General features: G+C 42.2%; 1 protein-coding gene across 8 annotated transcripts in view; it reads right to left on the minus strand.

Annotated features, from left to right (window-relative positions):
• TBC1D8 (TBC1 domain family member 8) overlaps window positions 1-21,663 on the minus strand; it is a 132,845-nt gene that overhangs the window by 67,624 nt on the left and 43,558 nt on the right. For 5 of the 8 annotated variants that reach the window (XM_077133900.1, XM_077133897.1, XM_077133896.1 and 2 more), the window contains exon 2: window positions 19,499-19,654. The exons of 1 other annotated variant lie outside the window; for it this stretch is intronic. In XM_077133900.1, the coding sequence (XP_076990015.1) occupies window positions 19,499-19,654 (156 nt within the window). Of the gene's footprint in view, window positions 1-16,300; window positions 16,362-19,498; window positions 19,655-21,663 lie in introns of those variants that run through there. 2 more of the 8 variants (XM_077133898.1, XM_077133902.1) reach the window with 2 other exon arrangements.

Consider the following 21,663-nt stretch of genomic DNA (forward strand, 5'->3'; position numbering starts at 1 on the left):
TTTGTTAGAATGTACTTTGAGATTTATCGCTTTCTTGTGTATGTTATTTGACGTAATTTTATGCCTCTCCCAACAAAGACAATCAATATGGTGAAACTTTCCCACTCTACTGTCTTTGATTTCCTATAAAAGTTGTCAAAAGGCAAGGAAATTTTCCAAACGCTAATTTCCTCTGCAGGAAAGTCTTTATGATGGGCTTTACAAAAACCATAAATCAAGGCACGCAGACTGCACTTTGGTGACCTCAAAGGATTAAAAAGGAAAACACTGAACGTTAGTAACATATCAAAGCTCTGACTCTACACCTTAGCAGTATTCTTCAACCATGAAGTCCATTAGAAAACAGCTTTCTAAAAAAAGATGAAACAGAATAGAAAACAGTGAACATGACACTTGTAAGGGTAAGAACTGCTTTGTGGATCATTTGTTTCAGTTATTCACACACATGTACACTTATTTCTTCCTGTAAGTCATTAACAAAAAAAGCTTGAAAGTCACTGCATTACAGACATATGAGTGGTGGGAAAGTAAAGAGGAGAAAACAGGTAGTGAGAATTTGTTATGCACTAAAGAGGCAAGCTGATAAAGAAAAGGCTACAGATTGACTCAACACTATAGCAATGTTTCAAGCACTTCTGCTGGCCTTCCAAAATGCAGACAAAGGAGAACTGTATAAAACCAAAATTTACAGGAGTACTCTGGCTTGCTGCACAGGCCCAACTAGCTAAATTACTCTGTTTATTAAGCCCCCTTATGTTGCAGAAAAAGACTTTCATTTTCTAAGAAAATTAAGATTCTGGTATCTTTAATCCTTACTCACACAAGAAGCCAGAAATCATATTTACAAATGCCTATGTAAACAAAAACGCAGTATTAGAAATGTCAATTAGCACCACAAAACAAACAATGTTGATAACTGATGAAAAATCAACTCTCATGCTGCTGGAAAAAAAGAACAGCCAGGATAAGCAAGGATGACTTTTAAATGCCTAGCATGTGCCAGGCGTTTTGTTAGGGATGTCAAAGACTTAGCATCATTTTATCTTCATAAAAATAACACAAGGTAGGTATCGCTGTTTACATCTCTCAAGAGATAAAACTAAAGAGCTGAAAAGAGTCAGCCTGAGCCCAGGCCTGGGACTCCACTGCATCCTCTCACAGCCTGGGGGGCCAGGAAGAGGTAGCACTCAGTGGTTGAGTCACTCTGAAACTCACACAATGTTTATTCTGGTAGGTTTTCCCAAAGGAATTTTCAGGAAATAAAGCAAGCATCTTATTGTCTGTACCTACAGCTTCTGCACAAACACAACCATGAATAACATGATCAGAGCTTCATTTCTTAAGAGCAACTGCTTCTCTGCTGTAATAAATTTCTACCTGAATTATATATCTTCTTCAGTAACCTAAGATTTAACTTACAAGAAAATGGGCAATCTATATGCACTGTTCAGAGCCGTGCTTCTCAAATGGCAAAATCTTTTTCTACTGTCCACACACCAAACATCTGCCACCTGAGTACCTGGCCGAAAGCCGTTCAGATCACAAAGGGAACTCTTTAAAAGGCTAACTGCAAGAGCGCCACCTCTCCAATATGTCATTCAACACACATCCTTCAAAAAGTAACTCAACAATGAGGAAGACTAGTATAAAAATGCAAATGAGGGAAGGAGAGGTTTGAGCCAAATGACTTTAATTTTCAGAAACTTTACTTTATTATTTTTTTTGCATGGGCAGGCACCAAGAAATGAATCCAGATCTCCGGCATGGCAGGCAAGAACTCTGACTGCTGAGCCACTATGGCCTGCCCAAATTTCACATTCTTAAAACGGACACCATAACATCCCATCTACACATCGACAGCACTATCTTCACAGGAGCGTGTAAAAGTGCAATATCACCATCACATCAATATGACTAAGGGAATGTTTTGCATTCATTATTTCTCCCTACGTAGTTCAAGAAAATGTTTCTTTTACATAATTCCTTTGTCCCCTTTTGCTTTCAAACTAAATGAGCCCTTAAAAATACTTACAAGTGAAAAACTCAGTATCTTTGAGACCAAGCATATAATAGATCTTAGATTTGGAACATATTGTATATAGTGATTTAAATGTCCTCATACCATACAGAACACCTCTCAGAAACAAGCAAAGCAAAAGCATCTCAAATCAGGGAGAAATAATGGAGCTTTTAATAAGTGATGTTGGGACAAACAAAGCCACTCAAAGACTAAAGTTGATCTGTACTTCATTCTGTACACCAAGAAAAAAATCCAAATGGATCAGAGTAACAAACGTAGAAAAGGAAACACTACAAGTGCTTGGAGACTTCCCCTTGCAGCCACTAGGAACTGGATTCACCCTCTTGCCCTACACAACTAGAAACCACACAAAACACATGAAACAACAGTTTTAAGACACCATTAGACAGACAATACAAGTCACTGTCCCTGAGAGAAAGGGAAAAAATGAGGTGCACCCAAACAGCCCCCTGTTCACTTCCTGTAGTTTCCAGACTGTGATGCAAAGAGAAAGACTTCAACAGAGCCCAGCGGTCCTGAGTGGGGGAGACAGAGGCTGGACTCCAAGGAAGCCAAAGCAGTCAGAATTTCGGGGCCAAGTGCCAGAGACTAGGTCCACACACACAGCCAGCACTGGGTCTCTGCAGAGAGGACCCTCAAATCGTCTCGGTTAAGGAATGACACATGCAAGCATGTGAGGAAATCTCTTAGGCCAGGGGAAGAACCATCAAAAAGAGCATGGAGAACAGTCTCTGGAGCCCTCATATAGCTGAGAATGACCTGTGTCCCCAAAGGCTGGGCATGAAAAGACCTCCTAAAAAATGGGCATTGAGTAGAGTACCGTGGAAGGATACTGCCTCAGTAGTGACAACAAATTAGCTCTAAAAAAGCTTAAAAACAAGTTTGAGATGAGTGAAGATACTCTAAGCAACTTAACTACATTCCAAAACAAATCCTCAAAATAGTAAAAGGAACAGTAAAAATTAAATTAAATTAAAAAAAAATAAAAAACAGCACCCAACAATGTAAAATTCAAAATGTCTAGCGTCAAATAAAAAATTACCAGGCCATGAAGAACCAGGAAAATTTGATCTACAGTCAAATTGAAAAATTAACCAATAGAAACAGACCCAGAAATGGCATAGATTAGTAAGCAAGGACATTAAAAGAGCTATTATAAATATACTCCATATGTACAAAAAAAAAGGTAGAGGAATGCATGAGTTGGGTAGCAGATAAAGATATAAAAAAGACACAATTCAAACCTTTAGGGGTGAAAAATACAGTATCTGAAATAAAAAATACATTGGATGAGATTAAAAATATATTAGACATTGCCGAGAAAAGATTAGTAAATGTGAAGACATAACAGAAACTATCTAAAATGAGAAACACAGAGATAAAAGGATTAATAAAAACAAGGAGCACAGCATCTGAGCTGTGGAACAATAACAAAGATGATTAACTGGAGTCCCAGAAAAAATGGGGCAGTCAGAAAAAAATATGTGAAGAAATAATGGCTAAATTTTTTCAAATTTGATAAAAACTGTAAACACTGATGCAAGAAGGTCAATACATCTCAAGAAGAAAAGTATGAAGAAAAACCACACTATGAGGTGTGGTATAGACCTACGTATCCCATGGATTCACACTAGAACTACGAATGAGTTCTTGTAAGAATTACTTCAAAGATATGATTCTTGTACAAAGAGTGTTTAAGTGCAGGGTACAGGGGAAAAACTGCTATTGCGTGCTATGAACTATGTTCAAAAGGAAACCATCAGCACTAACACAGTAATAGCAAAGGTAAATAATGGGGTGAGGGACAAGAGTTAAGAGGAGGCTTAGATTTTCTATTTGGCGAGGGTGTGTTTATTGGTTTCTGTCTCTTGGGAACAATGAAATTATCTAAAATTGAGAATGTTGATGGACTGGGGATTTTGGGTCTTCTACATGATGCCTGATGAATGGAGGTGGCTGAAGGATGCAATGATGGAGAAGTAGACTGGTGAAAGACAGTGCATACTTATGAACGAAGGTTGTGCTGCAACAAAAAGGAACAATGTCATGAGGCATGCAACAATGTGAATGAACACATACGACATTTAGTGAGACAAAATAAGCCAGAAACAAAAAAACAAAAATGGTATGGTCACCTTTAGAAAATGCTTATAAGAAAACAGGGGCCTAGTTTGTAAACTTTTAGAGAGACACATTAATTCCAGAGTGGTGATTATTTCTGAATTTTGAAAGGCTATTTTTTATATATGTAACCTGATATTTAGAGATAAGAACGAAGCCGAACAAGTTGGGGTCAAAGTAATTCAGAACATATGGGTAAGGAAGATAGTGTCTATATTTTAGAACCACACATACTCTTTGAGACCAGTGGAAGAAAGGCTTATTTGGTCTAGAACTGGAATTTTCTGTAGCGCATAATCTAATTCAACCTATCTGTATAGCTCATTTGAACAACTGAAACACAGGAAGCACAGAATAAGAAAGAGATCCTTTAATCCTGTATAGATTACTGCAATGCCTGGATACATCCTAGAGTATACTAAGCAGATAACCAAAAAGTATTGACAAAGTCTCCAGAGGAAGGAGAGAAAGAATATACGGAACTATTAAGCCTTACCATCAGGATATCCAAATCAATAGGCCATACCCTCGATCATGAGGCTCACTCTTGTGAAGCTTATGTAGGTAGTGGAGAAGCTTAGACTACCTATAGGTATGCTTAAGAGTTATTTCTGGAGGATCTCTTTTGTTGCTCAGATGTGGCCTCACTCTCTCTAAGCCCAACTCCATAAGTGAAATTACTGCCCTACCCCCTATGTGGGATATGACTTCAGTGGTGAAAGTCTCCCTGGTGACATGGGAGATGACTCCAGGATGAATCCAGACCTGGCACTGTGGGATCAACAATCACACCCTGACGAAAAGGGAGGAAAGAATTGTAATTAATAAAGTATCAGTGGCAGAGACAGTTCAAATAGAGTTGAGAAGCTACTCTGGAGGTTGCTCTTATGCAAGCTTCAGGCAGACCTTGCTACCTATCATAACCTGCCAACCCCCAACCAAGACCATTCCAGCCAATCCTAAAGAACACCTAGGGCAATACATAAGATTCCACAAGGGTTCCAGGCACTAGAGTAACTTTCCATAAACCTACAAACTCCAGATGGGTCTCTGGTCCAGATAAGTCCTGAAACCTAGCCCAGCCTCTCCAGAACATCAGACAGATCCATCTCCCAACCCCATATTAGTGACAGACCCTTCCATTATCAAAAACTTAGAATTGCCATAGCCCAAACAACCCCAAAGAGAGATATCAAAAGATAAAAGGTGATGGTAGAATTATACATAGAAGATAGGACTTAACAAATGAATACTAATGCTGAATCATTAAACTGATATCTCCTTCAGTCTCCATATTTCAGAGCAGCTAGAAACAAAAACCTAAAATTGTGAAATTGTAACCCATGTCAAAGTCTGAAATATGTTCTACAACTAACTGTGGTGCTGTGCTTTGAAATTTATAGCTTTTTGTATATATGTTATTGTTCGCAAAAAAAAAAAAAGAAGGAAAAAAGTCAGTTGTGATGATTAAGTATTTAAGCCCGCTAGCCTCCCATGTTCTGGAGCAGCTAGAAGGAAAAATCTGAGAGGACTATATGGTAGCCCATGACAAACTCTGGGATCTGTCCTGTAACCACTTCTGAAGAATACTTTGAAAACTATTGCTTTTTTATTTCTTTGCTTTGTATATATGTTATACTATACAATAAAAAGTTAAAACAAAACAAACAAAAAACCTCACACTATGCTGCACATGATAATCAGATTCATAAAAAACAGTGATAAAAAGATGAGACAATATTTACAGAACCATAAAACCACCTCCAAGTATTAGATTTATATTTCCCTATATTTTCTTCTGTTTTATAGACCTAACACCCAAAGCAAGAGCACTGAAGAAAGAAAGAAATGGGAACTCCTCAAAATTAAACACTTTTGCACATCAAAGAACTTCATCAAGAAAGTAAAAAGACAGCCTACACAATGGGAGACAATATTTGGAAACGACATATCAGATAAAGGTCTAGTATCCAGAATTTATAAAGAGATTGTTCAACTCAACAACACAAAGACAGCCAATCCAATTACAAAATGGGAAAAAGACTTAAACAGACACTTCTCAGAAGAGGAAATACAAATGGCTAAAAGGCACATGAAGAGATGCTCAACTTCCCTGGCCATTAGAGAAATGCAAATCAAAACCACAATGAGATATCACCTCACACCCACCAAAATGGCCATTATCAACAAAACAGAAAATGACAAGTGCTGGAGAGGATGTGGAGAAAGAGGCACACTTATCCACTGTTGGTGGGAATGTCAAATGGTGCAACCGCTGTGGAAGGCAGTCTAGCGGTTCCTCAAAAAGCTGAATATAGAATTGCCATAAGACCCGGCAATACCATTGCTAGGTGTCTACTCAAAGGACATAAGGACAAAGACACAAATGGACATTTGCACACCAATGTTTATAGCAGCATTATTTACAATTGCAAAGAGAAAGAAACAACCAAAATGTCCATCAATAGAGGAGTGGCTAAAGAAACTGTGGTATATACATATGATGGAATATTATGCAGCTTTAAGACAGAATAAAGTTATGAAGTATGTAACAACATGGATGGACCTTGAGGACATTATGCTGAGTGAGATTAGCCAAAAACAAAAGGACAAATACTGTATGGTCTCATTGATATGAACTGACATTAGTGAATAAACTTGGAATATTTCATTGGTAACAGAGACTACCAGGAGACAGAAATAGAGTAAGATATTGGGTAATTGAAGCTGAAGGGATACAGATTGTGCAACAGGACTGAATATAAAAAACTCAGAAATGGACAGCACAATACTACATAACTGTAATATAATTATGTTAAAACACTGAATGAAGCTGCACATGAGAATGATAAGAGAGAGGAGGACTAGTGGCACAAATGAAATCAGAAAGAAAGATAGACATTAAAGATTGAGATGGTATAATCTAGGAATGCCTAGAGTATATAATAATAGTGAGTAAATGTACAAATTTTAAAAGCGTTTTTGCATGAGGAAGAAAAAAAAAACATTTACAGAACCATTAAAGGTCGGCAGCAGCCTTCTCATTAGAAACCAATCAAGCCAGAAGATACAGACTGGTATCTTTAAAGTACAGAAAGAAAGAAAAAAAAATCAGCCTACAAGTGCCTGCAGAAAAGATGGACGAATTCCTCTGTAACTTGAAACGGGAATCCCTTCCTAACTACGATTCAAAATCACAAACCATAAAAGAAAGGAGTTCCAAATCTTCCACCAAAGAAAATAAAATAAATTTAAAAACGTTGCATAGCACAGCATGCCAAGAACAAAGTGACCAAAAAACAAAAATGTGTACTTTCAAACGTCAGATATTCCCAATATATAATATATAGCAGATATCACGGATTTATATGGAGTATCTGAAAATTAAGGGGGGAAAAATCACTAAATTAAAAAGAAATTCATCAAGGCCTTGAGAAAAACTCTAGAATGAGCTGAAACTCGGCATCAAGGGATTGAGAAAACCTTCTCAACCAAAAGGGGGAAGAGTGAAATGAGACAAAGTGTCAATGGCTGAGAGATTCCAAACAGAGTTGAGAGGTTATCCTGGAGGTTATTCTTACGTACTGAGTAGATATCACCTTGTTATTCAAGATGTAATGGAGAGGCTGGAGGGAACTGCCTGGAAATGTAGAGCTGTGTTCCAGTAGCCTTGTTTCTTGAGGATGATTGAATAATGATATAGCTTTCACAATGTGACTGTGTGATTGTGAAAATCTTGTGTCTGATGCTCCTTTTATCTACCTTGTCAACAAACAAGAACATACGGAATAAAAATAAATAATAGGGGGAACAAATGTTAAAATTTGCTAAATTAGTTTGAAATGCTAGCGATCAGTGAATGCGAGGGGTAAGGGGTATGGTAGGTATAATCTTTTTTTTCTGTTTTCGTTTTATTTCTTTTTCTGAATGGATGCAAATGTTCTAAGAAATGATGAATATGCAACTAAGTGATGATATTGTAAATTACTGATTATCTATGTTAATGTTTTATTACATTTGTTAAATTTAATTGATAAATAAATTTAAAAAAAAAAAGAAAAAAATGGTCAAAGGACATGAATATGGAGTTTCTGAAAACAGCCCTTAAATATGAAAAATGTGTAACTCCCTCATGATTAGAGGAATGCAAATTAAAATTATACTGACACACCACACCCTACCTCACAGGATGGTCAAAAACCCCCAAGTTTGATAACATATCTGATGGAAATACCAGGAGAAGAAGTATGTTCATAAATGCTAATAGGAACTTTAAAAAACAATATGACCCTGTGCCAGTCTGAATCTGTGGTGGACCCCAGAAAAGCCATGCCCTTTAATCCTCATTCAATATTGCTGGGTGGGAGCATTTTAATTGTTTCCATGAAGATGTGACCCACCCAATTGTGGGTGGTAACTTCTGATTAGATGATTTCCATGGAGGTGTGTCTCCACCCACTGAAGGTGGAGTTGCTTACTGGAATCCTTTAAAAGAGGAAACATTTGGGAGAGAGTTCCTTTTTGATAGAGCCACGTGAAAGCCAGCAGATGCCGCCATGTTCGCCATGTGCCCTTCCAGCTGAGAGAGAAACGCTGAACGTCGTTGGCCTTCTTGAACCAAGGTATTGTTCCCTGGATGCCTTAATTTGGACATGTCTATGGACTTGTTTCAATTGGGACATTTTCTTGGCCTTGGAACTGCAAACTAGCAACTCATTAAATTCCCCCTTTTAAAAGCCATTCCATTTCTGGTATATGGCATTCCGGCAGCTAGCAAACTAGAACAGACACAAACGTAGGGAGAGGAATTTAGCACTATCTAAATAAAAAACTTCATATGCATTTACCCTTTGATCCAGCAATCCCACATTAAGAAATCTATCCCAAAGATTCACTGGTAAAAGCACAAAATGATTTCTGTATCAGGCTATTTGCTGGGGGCATCAGTCATGGGGAAAGGTAGAAAGTGACCCAAATAGGGTTTGGGTTGAATAAACATGGTACTTCTACACCATGGAAGCTGAATAAGAGCTAATCTCTACACTCTGAGATGGAATGATTTTCAGGCTCTAATGAAAATTTAAAAAGACAAAGCACAGAAAAAAAATATGTGATCTTTATGAAAGAAAGGAGGGAAGACCTATTATATATGTGTTTGCATCTGCAAAACAAAACAGTAGAAGGCCAAGCCAAAAAAATAAGACAAGGTTAGTTATGGCAGAGGGAAGGAACTGAGGGAGAGGAAAAGAGATGGAAGTACAGCTTCTCTACAACTACCTTATTTTATAGGTTTTACTCACGAAGGTGTTTTATATCTTCTGAATATTAAGTTAAATCAGTAAGAGAAAAAAGCAATCCCTAACAATTTTTTTTAATGGATAAGCCTATTTATCACATTATCAAAATAATTACAGAAAAAGTATTATATTTTAAACAGTATTTTGACCAGATATCCTTAGTTAAATATATTATAACAACAACAACTTACATTTTGTTTAATACTCTTATTGTTAGTAGCAATAATGGTCTTATTTTGAGATAATGTATGCATACATTATGATGTATTATATATCTACATTTATTATAATTACATGACTGCTATTAGAAACTAAGATTTTCAATGTAAGAAGAATACGAATACAAAATCAAAGTTTACATTAAAACCCTGTTCTAGTTTGTTAGCTGCCAGAATGCAATATAGCAGAAAGAGAATGGCTTTTAAAAAGGAGAATTTAATAAGTTGCTAGCTTATAGTTCTAAGGCCAAGATAATGTCCCAATTAAAGTAAGCCTATAGAAATGGCCAATCAAAGGCATCCAGGAAAAGATATCTTGGTTCAAGAAGGCTGATGAAGTTCAGGGTCTCTCTTTCATCCAAGAAGGACATGGTGAACACAGTCACGGTTTTCTCCCTCAGCTGGAAGGACACATGGTGAGCACAGTGTCATCTGCTAGCTTTCTCTCCTGGCTTCCTGTTTCATGATGCTCCCCGGGAGGTGTTTTCCTTCTTCATCTCCAAAATGCTGGCTGATGGACTCTTTGCTTCATGGTGCTGCAGCATTCTCTGCTCTCTCTGAATCTTCTTCTTTCTCAAAAATGTTTCCTCTTTTATAGGACTCCAGAAACTAATCAAGATCCACCCAAATGGTGGAGACATGTCGTCACCTAATCCAATTTCACAACCACTCTTGATTAAGTCACATCTCCAGGGAGATGATCTGATTACAGCTTCAAACATACAGTATTGAATAGGGATTATTCTGCCTTTATGAAATGGAATTTAGATTAAAACATGGCTTTTCTAGGGGATATACATCCTTTCAAAAAGGCATAACTCTGTAGCTTTGTGGGGTTTTTTGCATGGGTAGGTATTGGGAATCGAACCCAGGTCTCTGGCATGGCAGGCTATAACTCTGCCTGCTAAGCCACCTGGCCTGACCAAAACCTTGTAGTTTTACAGGTGAGTTGGAAGGCTTTTTCAAAGCTTTTACCCAAAGAAGCTACAAGCCACTTTCTAGCTCATACTCACTAGAAAAGCCTCAGCAGCTGTGATGGCCAGTAACAGAGAGCTGCCAGAGACCAGGGCACCGCTGATCACAGACAGGACACAGGAAAGGAATAAGATCAGTATTTAATACTTCATCTGCCAGAAGCACTCAAAGATTAATGGGGGCAAGAGAAAAACGCAGAGGGGTATCAGGCAGGGGTATGAACTGGCAGAAGATGGCATAATCTGAATATCAACAAGACTAGCGAGAAACTGAAACACACAGAACATATATAAAAACCCTTGGCTTTCAGTGCTCACTGTATAATTATCTCAATAGCTTGAAGGTTTGAAGATTTGTGTATTAAAATGATGGGAGGAAAAACCTTGACTTAAAAAGGTACGCTTCAGTTTACCAATGCTACTAGAATGCAATTCATCAGAGATGGACTGGTTTTAAGAAAAGGATTTACTCAGTCACAAAGTTACAGTTTCGCAGAGGAAAGGCAGCTGGCTCTCATTTGGGTTTCTCCATCACGTGGGAAGGCACACCGTCACGTCCCCTCGCCTTCCCTCCTGGCTTCTGGCCTCTATTGGCCTTCCCTGGGCGTGTCCCTCCAGCACCTCCAAAAGTCTGGGTGTGAGCATCCACTCTCTCCGATTTCTCCTTTTAAGACTTCAGCTAATTAAATTAAATGTCACTCATCAGGGAAGGCACTCCCCTTAGCCCACCACAGATGTATTCAGTCACTGATGAATTTCACATGCTGATGATTTAAGTCCACAGGGACAGAACAACTGGGCATCACCACCTGGACCTAACTACTACATGATACTAAAAATAAGAAGGGAGGGAGAAAAAGCCAAACAAAACAAAAAATAATTCACTGGTTCCCACTGCAGAAATCAGGGCACCACTCCCTCCACTAGCAAAAGGCAATGAGAGGAGAAAATTAAGCATTTTTCCTACTGCTCCTAAATGGTGACAAAAAGCCCTAGTTGACAGGGTTAACTTCTTTTACACAGATAACTCAAGCGGACAATTCTGGAAGGACTGATAGAAACAGAAGATCACTGTTTTGTGATCTGGGTAGAAAGCAATGATAAAACCACTAGATGAAAGGTTAATAGGGGACAAGCTGCAGTGGAGGCTGTCACCTCTGAACTCATTCATCTCAGGATCGCTAAGAGACTCAGATGATACATGCCTTCCAATACCATGCAATATAAAATATGGAACCACCTATTAAGTACTCTTCCTAAAAAGTGCTGAACCTGAATTTAACTGAAACTTTACAAATAATTTCCAGTTTTTAGGAAAAAGGAAGGACAGAGAAATGAGTTAAATGACACTTTGGGGATAGAAAGAGACAAATGTGGCATGGGGAACCTTCTACACAGTGACCTGGTTTCTTCAACAGGAGCGTGACACACGTGTGGGGAAAGAGGATACACAACCCTAACTGCGGCATGAGAATCCCGAACAGAACAAACCAGATCTATGAAGGCATCTGGGAAGCTGGCAGGCAAGTCCCAGTCGGGACAGAGCAGAGAATCCAAGGAATCACCGTCTCAGTCTGGTGACGTCCCTGCAGCTCTAGAAGAATGGCCGTATTTGCTAGAGAGGGTTACTGAACCATGTGCGGGGCAATTTCACAAGGTCTAAAGGCCGGGAGGAGGAGAGAGGAAGGAGAGGTTGGCAAAGCCTCAACTCCGAGGGTCCTTGTGAAAAGTGGGGGGTTCTATTTATTCCATCTTCACTACTGTGGGGTATGTTTGAAAAATCTTCATAATAAAAAAATAGATACTAAAACCACATCTTAACAAAGCACACATAAACTTGGATATATAACCCCTATCTATGAGGAATGTAAATCTTATAGAAAACCCACATTTAAGTTAGTCAGATAGGAAAACAGGGCTCTTTGGAACAGGGCAAAAAGAACTTCACTCCCTCACTTTTCTTATTAGTATTTTTTTTTATCAGATCACTCCCAGCCCCAAGTGGTTCCGATGCCCTCAGCTCTGGCATGCTGAACGCGCAGCCAGACACCAAGCCGGCCTGGAAGGTCCCCCAGGGTGCGCAGAGCTGCCACCTGGCTGCAGCACACGGCAGCCAAGCACTCGCAGCCAAGCACTCGCCAGAACTGGCAGGGGACGTGCACACTCCACCCGCGGTCCGGCCTCACACACCGGGGTCCCAGCGGCCATCATCTGACTTTTCATAAAATGTTATTTACCGAAATCTTCTTACTTTGAGGCCCATCTGTGTCATTTCCTCATCTACTAAATAAAACGAAAGGGATTAGACTAGATGTTTGCTAAGACCTCTTCTCAGAGATACCTTTTGTTAAATGAGTCAAGCTCTATGCAGAAGTTAGGCAACTTGTAAATAACAGACAAAAGGGTGATTCTTCAGGGTTTAAAAACAATCTTTTTAAATACCCATTTTGACCTCAAAATTCATTAGGCCTAAAAATGAGGTGTTTCTCAAATAGCCATAAGCAACGTCCTGGCGCAAGGCACCCTCGGTGTGCTCCTTCTCTGCACACATGCAAAGCCACTTTATTTAAAATAGCAAGAACCTGGCAACAGCAGCTCTGTTAGCCGTGGCACCCCCCAAACATCTCTGGACACAAACCCACGTGGAAAATTCCGGCGGCTGTTTTTCTAAGGAAATCCCAAGCTACCAAAAACAAGTGTGCTAGCTCACCCCGCAGGCCCTTTGGGGTTGACCCCGCAAAGTTGCAGGCTGTCCCTGCTCAGCTGCCCCGGGCTGTCCTGGCATGCACTGTGAGTTCTGTTCCTGGAAAAAGATCTGCTTTGGCACAGCCTCGAGACCCAGCCACAAAGTTCAACAAGATACTGATCTGATCAACCCCAGAACACTTCCTCCCGTAATAAAATTCCCTCTCTCCAAAGACAAAGCAAACAGTGATGAAGAATATGAGGAAATAAAAGGGCCTGCCAAGGGCAGGGAGGAGAGATGCCAGGCAGAGCACTCTGCAGGGAGGGCGCACCACCCCCCATGCCGGATTATTACAACTACTAGGCATGAGATGGTATGAGCAAAGTATGGGAAAGGAAAGGAGGTTCTGTTCTGTTTTTTACTGGAAAGTACAATTCCTGTGATTCTTAATTATTTAAAATATATGCCACATTTTGATAAGCCAAAAAATCGCATCTTCCTTTATTTTTCTTTGTAACTTCAAAACGATGGTTTTTTGTTTTCCAAATCTTAAAATTTACATACACACAGAGACTTTGAAGATTCCCCTCCTGGCCCCACAACCTCACTTCTACTAACTCACTCTTCTGCCTCTACCCTCTCTCTCTCCTCCTCTCCTGACACTACCCTGGGACTCTGCTGTGCTACTCACCATCACTATACACCTCATTTAAAAAAGAAAGCAAAGCCCAGGCTTATAAATCTTCCTGGCTCCTTGGTCATGGTGGCTTAAGACGGCCCTGCCCTGGGACATCCCTGTCCTGCTTACCACAAAGAACCACAGAAGTCCTCCCTGTAATTCCCGCCCCCAGCCCAGTGGGCCTCCTCCTTTCCTCCTGTGATCCTCCCCCACTGTGGTCCTCCCCTGCTGTAGGTCTCCCCGCCTGTGGGCCTCCCCACTCTGGGGTCCCCCTCCTCTGTGGGCCTCCTCCTCCTCCTCCCCCGCTGTGGTCCTCCCTGGCTGTGGGTCTCCCCTCCCCTGCGGACCTTCCCCACTGTGGTCCACCCACTGTGTGAACCTCCTCTCCCCCTGTGAACCTCCCCTCTATGGGCCTCCCCTCTGCTGCAGCTCAGTCCCCTGTGAATGGCTTCCTGAGAGCTGCTACTACCCGTGGGCTCTGTCCTGGGCACTGGAGGTCTGGTGAAGGGCAGGACATCAGCTTTATTTTAACTGGCCATGCACGCAAAACTCAAGTCAAAGAGCAGTCCTTTAGGTGCCGAGGGGCGGCGGCCAGAGGGCGGTCAGGGCAGGCCCCGAGGGCACCACTGTGTGTGGCCCTTAGTGACGGGCACTCCCTGTGTTCACCACCTCCTGAGTAATTCCCAGCCACTCCCTCACAGAGGAACCCTTCTCCAGAGAAATCAGATATCCATGGACCTCTTTTGTCCAAAAATAATATTGCTGATGCCAAAAATCATCTATCCCTATCTCCTCCACATCTACTTATAAAATGAAAAACAAAAAAGCAGGTATCCTCAAAGGCTCTCCACGTCTCCCAACACTGCCCGGCTTGCAGCCTAAGGCCAGTGAAGACATCACCCATCTCCCGGCCACCCTCCCCATGCCCATCCCCTCCTGGTCTTGTATGGGCTCTATCTGGAGCTCGACACCCAGGGTAGGGCCATTTCTCAGGGCTCAAGACACAATGAAATATTAACTATGGAAGAGCTGATGGCACAGGGCCAACATACCAAAGAAACTCCCAGAAGAGGCTTAAGTATCTAAATCAATACCACAGGCTCAAGACAGAAATATCCTCACTATTCTCTCTGCCCCAATCAAAGAAAAATCAGATGAAAAGAAGAATCCCTAACTCTCAGGGCCTTGGGGACAAGGTGACAGAAGAAAGTGAAGCATCTGCACAACTGCCTGAGGCGAAAATCTAGCCGAATGGAAACTCCAGGAAGTAGATTTTGGCTCAAAAGAAGGATGCATTTGGGAACTCAGCCTGCACAGGACTCTGGTGCCGTGCAGGGGGTGGCGAGAGGAGAAGGTAGTGCAACCTTCACTGGGGATAACTTGGTAACATATTTAGAAAGCATTATAAACACAGCCTGCGTGGAGGGAGCAGCTCCACTTCCTGTTATGGGCTCTCCAACCGTCCTGGCCCCTAGCCTTCCAAGCGCTCATCCCACCTGCACGTGTCATTTCCACCATCCTCTGTTGCCCAGGGAAAGAAGACTGCACTGCTTCTCCCTCACCACAAAATTTCTGACACCAGGCACACATCTGCCCCAGACATCTCAAATGAATGCATTCTGAAGACTGAGAAGTGTGCACAAAAATGCAAGCACAAGGGTACTCACTTAAGTTGGTTTTTTTTTTTTTCGTATGGGCAGGCACCAGGAATCAAACCCAGGTCTCCAGCACGGCAGGCAAGAACTCTGCCACTGAGCCACCGTGGCCCGCACTCACTGAAGTTTCTAAAATACTGAAAAGTTGGAATCAATTAAGCAACTAGTAAACTGCAATGGAGGCACAGGACTGAAGGCTGTGCAGCCTGAAGAACTGCAGGAGTTTGCTAGGCCTCAAAGTGCTCCTGGGAGCCCCGACTGGGCATTGTGGGGTTCTGGGAAAATGGAGGTCCAGGAAGGAGCAGCCATGCTCCCACACCCCCACTCTGCTGGCTCCCCAGAAGACAAACAGGCGGGGAGACAAAACCCCAATATTTCCAATAAAAGCCTCAAATCTAGAGCAAGACCTACTCTCCAGTCTGGGGAAAAGTGGTCCAGGAAAAAGATGGAGAGGGAATATGGCCTGTGCTCCGCCCCACCACATGGGGTCCACCAGGAGGACAGCCGTGTCTGCTGTACCTCCAAACCTGAGCACCCCTCTCAGCCCGCCACGGCCACCCAACCGCTGGGTAGCCAGGCCTGCAGCGCGAACACAGGCGTCACCCTGGCCGGGGCCCGCAGACACCGACCTCGGGCGGCGGCAGCAAGTGAACTCGGGCGCCGCAACCTCGCCATCTGGTCTCACTTACGTGGGCCTCTGCTAGCGCGCCAAACTCTCTGAGGAGCCGGGCTCCCAGGCGTCCCTAAGTCAACCCTCCCCTTCCGCTTCCTCCTTCCACTTCCTCCCCCCCCCCCCGCTTCCGGCCTCTCCCCTCTTCCGCCCTCCCCTTCCGGCCTCTCCCCCCTTCCACCCTCCCCAGCGGCCTCTCCCCCCTTCTGCCCTCCCCCGCAGTCTCCGTCTCCCAAACGCTCTCCTCTGTTTCGGGGCACCCGGGCTTGCTAGCTTCCGGCCTCTGGCCAGTGAGTGCCACGTCCGCGGGGATGGTCAACCTTACTGACTGCTGTGTCCCCTATGCTAAGGACAGGCCCCAGAACGTGGCAGAGGCTCAATTACTATCTGGTGACACTGCAAGGGCCAGAGGGCGCCGTATGGAACTGAGACCATCTGAAGGCCACGGGGGCCCCTGGGAATAGACCACATACGCCCCTCCACGCCGGAGGGGGACCCTTAGGACAGAAAGCTACATTCTCAGAAAAGGGAAAACAGCGCAGGCATCCCAACCAAGAATACAGCTTCTGGCAGCTCAAGTGTCCTCCCACCATTTCCCCAGGCCACAGAAAATGGATGAAAGGAAAAATGCCCATCCCTCAAACTAAGGCTTAGAGAGAAAGCAGTCTTGGATCCGATAGGAAGAAAGAGCCACACTCGCCGTGTTAGCGCAAACAGGATATCCAGGAAGAGGGTGCCCAGGCACAAGCAAGTGAAAGAAAGGAGCTCTGCATCAAAGCACCCACCCAGCAGCAGGGCATGGAGAACCGGTGGGGAAAAGTGTTCCAAAGACATGTCTCTCCTAGAAAACAGAACACTCAAGAAAGAAAAGGAGATTCTCACAAACACTCACACTCCAAAACAATAACACGAAGCTAATAAAGCAAGAGCTCAGAGGGGAGATGATGAAATAGCAGAGTGAGATGAAAAGGGAGATTGGAGACCCAAGAAAATGAATCAAAACAGCATCACAACAGAATCGATAAATAATTAAAAACAGCAAGGTACAGAACATACTGCAGAAAAGTGAATTACTGACTGAGAAAAACAGGTGGTGAACATCATGGAAACTAAAGACGAAAAGAGATAGATAATGACAGACAGACGGAAACGAAAAGCAGGCAACAGTGATTCAACATAAAGATCACTGGTGCTCTTGAAGTGGAAAATTCAACAAATGAAATGACTTTTTAAAATATACTATGTACAAAAAAGTTATAATAAGAAAGTTTCCTGAAACGATAAAAGAAATCAATCTGCAGATTCAAAGAGCACATCATGTTCTAGAAAATTTCAATACCGTGTGCTTGAGGAAATAGCAGATTCTAATCAAGTTACTAACCATCAATGATAAAGTCAGAGTTATATGCAGAAAAAGCAAATCCCTCACCAAAGGAAGAAAATCAGACTCGCTTAGATGTCTCCAGCTGCTGCCTTCACGAGGAAACAGAAGATCTCGGAGCCACTGTCATCGACCTCTAGAGACTGACCAAAGACAAACACCCAGCTCAGGTGTCACCCAAGTCCAAAAGCAAGAGGCAAGCGTTTCAAACCTGAAAACATTCGGAGAAGACCATACTCACTAGACATTACTGGGGGGAAAAGCAGGAAATCCAGACAATTAAGAGACAAACCAAAATATAGATTCTGGAGTGGAAAAGTCACATGAAGCACTTAATCAGTTTAAGTAGAGAATTGAGCCCGATGAGGATGGAAAGTATGATTACTGAACAGAATGGGAATTAAACGTAAATTTAATAATTTTTTTAAAATGAGAGCTGGGGGAGAAAGGGGGAAGAACAGGATGCTGCTTGTCAGTGAACGTGATCAGAAATAAACACTCTTTCTTAAAAGCCATGATTCTAACTTTGTAATGTTTTCAAAATCTCTTAACCTTAGATGAGCCTTTTAGAAAGTAATCTCTCTTGTGTTGAAGAAACATCTGTTTGCGATTTAACATTTCTTTGGTTTTACTTCAGCTTCTTTCCTTTTACCGAACTCAAGTAAATATAATACTCTAATTGTGAAACAGCATTGGTGGAGGAGCACATTTTTATAAAAGTCTCCTGTCCATCTTCCTAACTCTCCCTGTGCATTGGAAATTCATCTGGAATGATGGCCACCTCGTGTGAAAAGAGATGACTTGGGTGCCTAGGATTTGGGGCAATAGATATTTTCTTCTTGATCCTTTTCTTTAAGTTCTTTATATTGAGCATGCAACATTTTTGTCATTTTATACATGCACAGAATAATTTATCTAAATTTAAAAAAAAAAGGAAACAAAATAGACTAGAAACAAAAATGCCAAGATGTTAACAGTGGTTAATATTGGATGGTGGGATATGGATGTGATTTTTTTCTCTTTGCACCATTCTGTATTTTCCTGGTGTGGGGTGGGGATCCAGTGTTAAAGAATGTGAGGTACTGCTGACAGTTTATGGTAGCTAATAAAATGTTAAGAGATAAATAACAAAACCAAACTAAAAAAACCTCTTTGTGCATATGGGGAAATCCTCTTTAGCACTAGATTTAGGGTTGCAGGTAATTTTTGTTCCATGTTATCTATTTTTTAATTTCTGGAAGGTGAGCATTTTATTACTTGTATAGTTGAAAAAGACCCATTTGGGTTGTGTTTTGGTAGAAGGGGACTGCTGGGATGCAGGGATTCCTGGCTCTGGTGGCATCTGAGCCATGGGTGGAGCACAGCTGCTGCCCAGCAGGAAGGACAGCACCCCGAGGACAGGCTGGTGGCACAAGATGCTCCCTCAGTGCAAAGGCAGAGCTGCCAAAGTTAGACGCTGCCCGCGGGCACCCCCCCATGCCAGGACAATGCTGTAGTGCCCCCAAGAACATGTGTGACATCAGATACAAGGTGGAGGGAACACCCTGGTCCATACTCAAGGACAAGTGAGCCCCAGGGACGCCACGCTCATCAGAAGCCTGACGTGCCCAAGCCTTTATGTGCTTTTAATGGTTAAGGAAAAAAAAAAAAGAACAAAAACAGCTCATAAAAGCAGACGAGGTTCTCAAAGGGGTTACCTGCAGCTTCAAGGACATGCAGATACGTAGCATGCGTAGACCTGGAAGTCTGGAATGTTCCGGCTGGAACAGAACTCACCAGTGGCTACGGCCCAGTAAACGTCTGATCCGTTCAGTAACTCACCACATGCTATGGGGGAATAAACCTGGGACCCGGGAACTTGAAGCAGGATTCGAAATGGAGCAACCCGGGCATTGGAGTCCAGCACTGCATCCAGCGCACCCACCAGCCGACCTGCAAGAGGCAACAGAAGGGCACCTCTGAGCGCAGGCAATACCAGGCAATTGGCCAGCAAGCTGCCACCCCTCCCTGTGCTCCAGAGGCGGAGAAGGCTGCGGCCGAGGCGGCAGGCCTCACATCCAGCCCTTCCACTCACCGCCACGAGAATACGGGTGCCACAAGGTCAGCTGCTCCAGCTGCCCTGTGCCCATCTCCCCAACACCTACAGCGGGGCCTGGCATTCACAGGCACTCAAAACCCATGTCTTGAATCAATGAGTAAGTGGACGAACAGCCATGGACAAAGTCCCTCACGCCAGCTAAGTGGTCCTATTTCTTGGCATGTCAACACGAGGCAACGTAACCCAGCAAACAAGACGAGGGCTCTTTCTGGAGTCTGAATCCGGCTCCACTACTTTCGCGCTGTGTGACCTTAGGGAAGTGAGTTAACTTTTCTATGCCCTGGTTTCCTCATCTATAAAATGGAGTAATCACAGCACACCTACAACACAGGGTAACCATGAGCATTCATCAAAATCAATTTACTGCCTGGCCAGTAAACTGTATGTTCTATATAAGTGTGGCCCATTATTATTAGTTTAGTCATCATGATATCATCTCAAATATGGGAAGAATAACCCTGCCTCCTCCATAAGGAGGAACAAATAAAAACATATCAAAGTCTACCACAAATTACAAAACACATAGTGTAAAGAACTGTCATCCTGCTGTGGAGGGCCATTTCACAAATCAATGGCAGGCAATAGAAAGCAGCATCTGCTCCAATCTCCTTTTGCCAGGGAATTGAGAATCCGAAGTTGACTGAAGAGAGTAACAGATATATATTTGTGTGTGGTTTAAAAAAAAATTTCAAACAAAGTTGAACAGTCAATGCAAAGAATCATTAGAGAGTAATTTACTGACTTAATATACCATCCCACCCAAATATGGTCTTATACATTTCCTCTAAATAAGAATATCCTACATAGTTACAGTACAAATATCAAAATCAAGAAATTAATACTGATACATTCTTACCATCTTATCCTCAAATCCCACTCAAATGTTGACAGGTGCCCCAACAGAGCCTTTCGCCACAATGGATCCATTTCAGAATCACAGATTGCATTTAGTTATCAGGCCTCTTTAATTTATATCAGTCTAGAGTATTCCTCAGTTTTCCTTTGACTTTTGTGACCTTGACACTATTGAACATAACAGACCTGTTATTCTGTAGAAACCCCCTCGGTTTGGGTTTGTCTGATGTTTGCTCCTGATTAGGTTCAGGATATAAACCTTGGGCAAGAATCACAGAAGTGCTGCTGTGTTCTCTTTACCGCATTGTAGCTGGTAGCAGACAATCTCCATTTGTCTCATTACTGGTAATGTTCGCTTTAATCAGCAGTTCATGCAGCACTGTGAGCTTCAATACTGCAAAGTTATTCCTTTTCCCCTCTGTATTCCCTTTGTTAATTCTTTTTGCCTTTGCAAAGTACTTTGAGAAGTACTTTAAAACTGCAAATATCCCCTTCCTCATCAAATTTTCATTTTATTCATTTAATTACATCAGTTTGGGCTCAAGGTCTCCTACTTTATTCAGTGGGGTACTGTTACTATCATTACTTAGTTTGATGCTCAAATTGTTCCAGATTAGGCCAGTGGGAAGCCCTTCAAGCTAGTTTATGTCCTTTTGACTTTCTCCATCATTCTGTATGGTTTCTGGCACAGTAAGTTAGTCCAAGCCCCACCTTCCACTTTTCCTGCCCCAGCCTTGGAATCAGTCATTTCTCCAAGGAGCCCTGGTTCCTTTTAGTGGGAAATGGTTTTTAGAAGCTAATATCTGAAACCTAGGTGTGCTTATTGCTACTAGGATCCTCCCAGGTCCTCTCAGTGAGTGAAAAGAGCCACGGAATATGCATGTCTGTGCGTATGTATGTACACACACAAACGTTCATACTTACATTATATATATGTAATTATATATAATGTAATATATATAATTATATATAATAATTATATATATAC

This window comes from Tamandua tetradactyla, chromosome 17 (assembly GCF_023851605.1).
Source record: "Tamandua tetradactyla isolate mTamTet1 chromosome 17, mTamTet1.pri, whole genome shotgun sequence".
In the NCBI taxonomy this organism is placed as follows: Eukaryota; Metazoa; Chordata; class Mammalia; order Pilosa; family Myrmecophagidae; genus Tamandua; species Tamandua tetradactyla.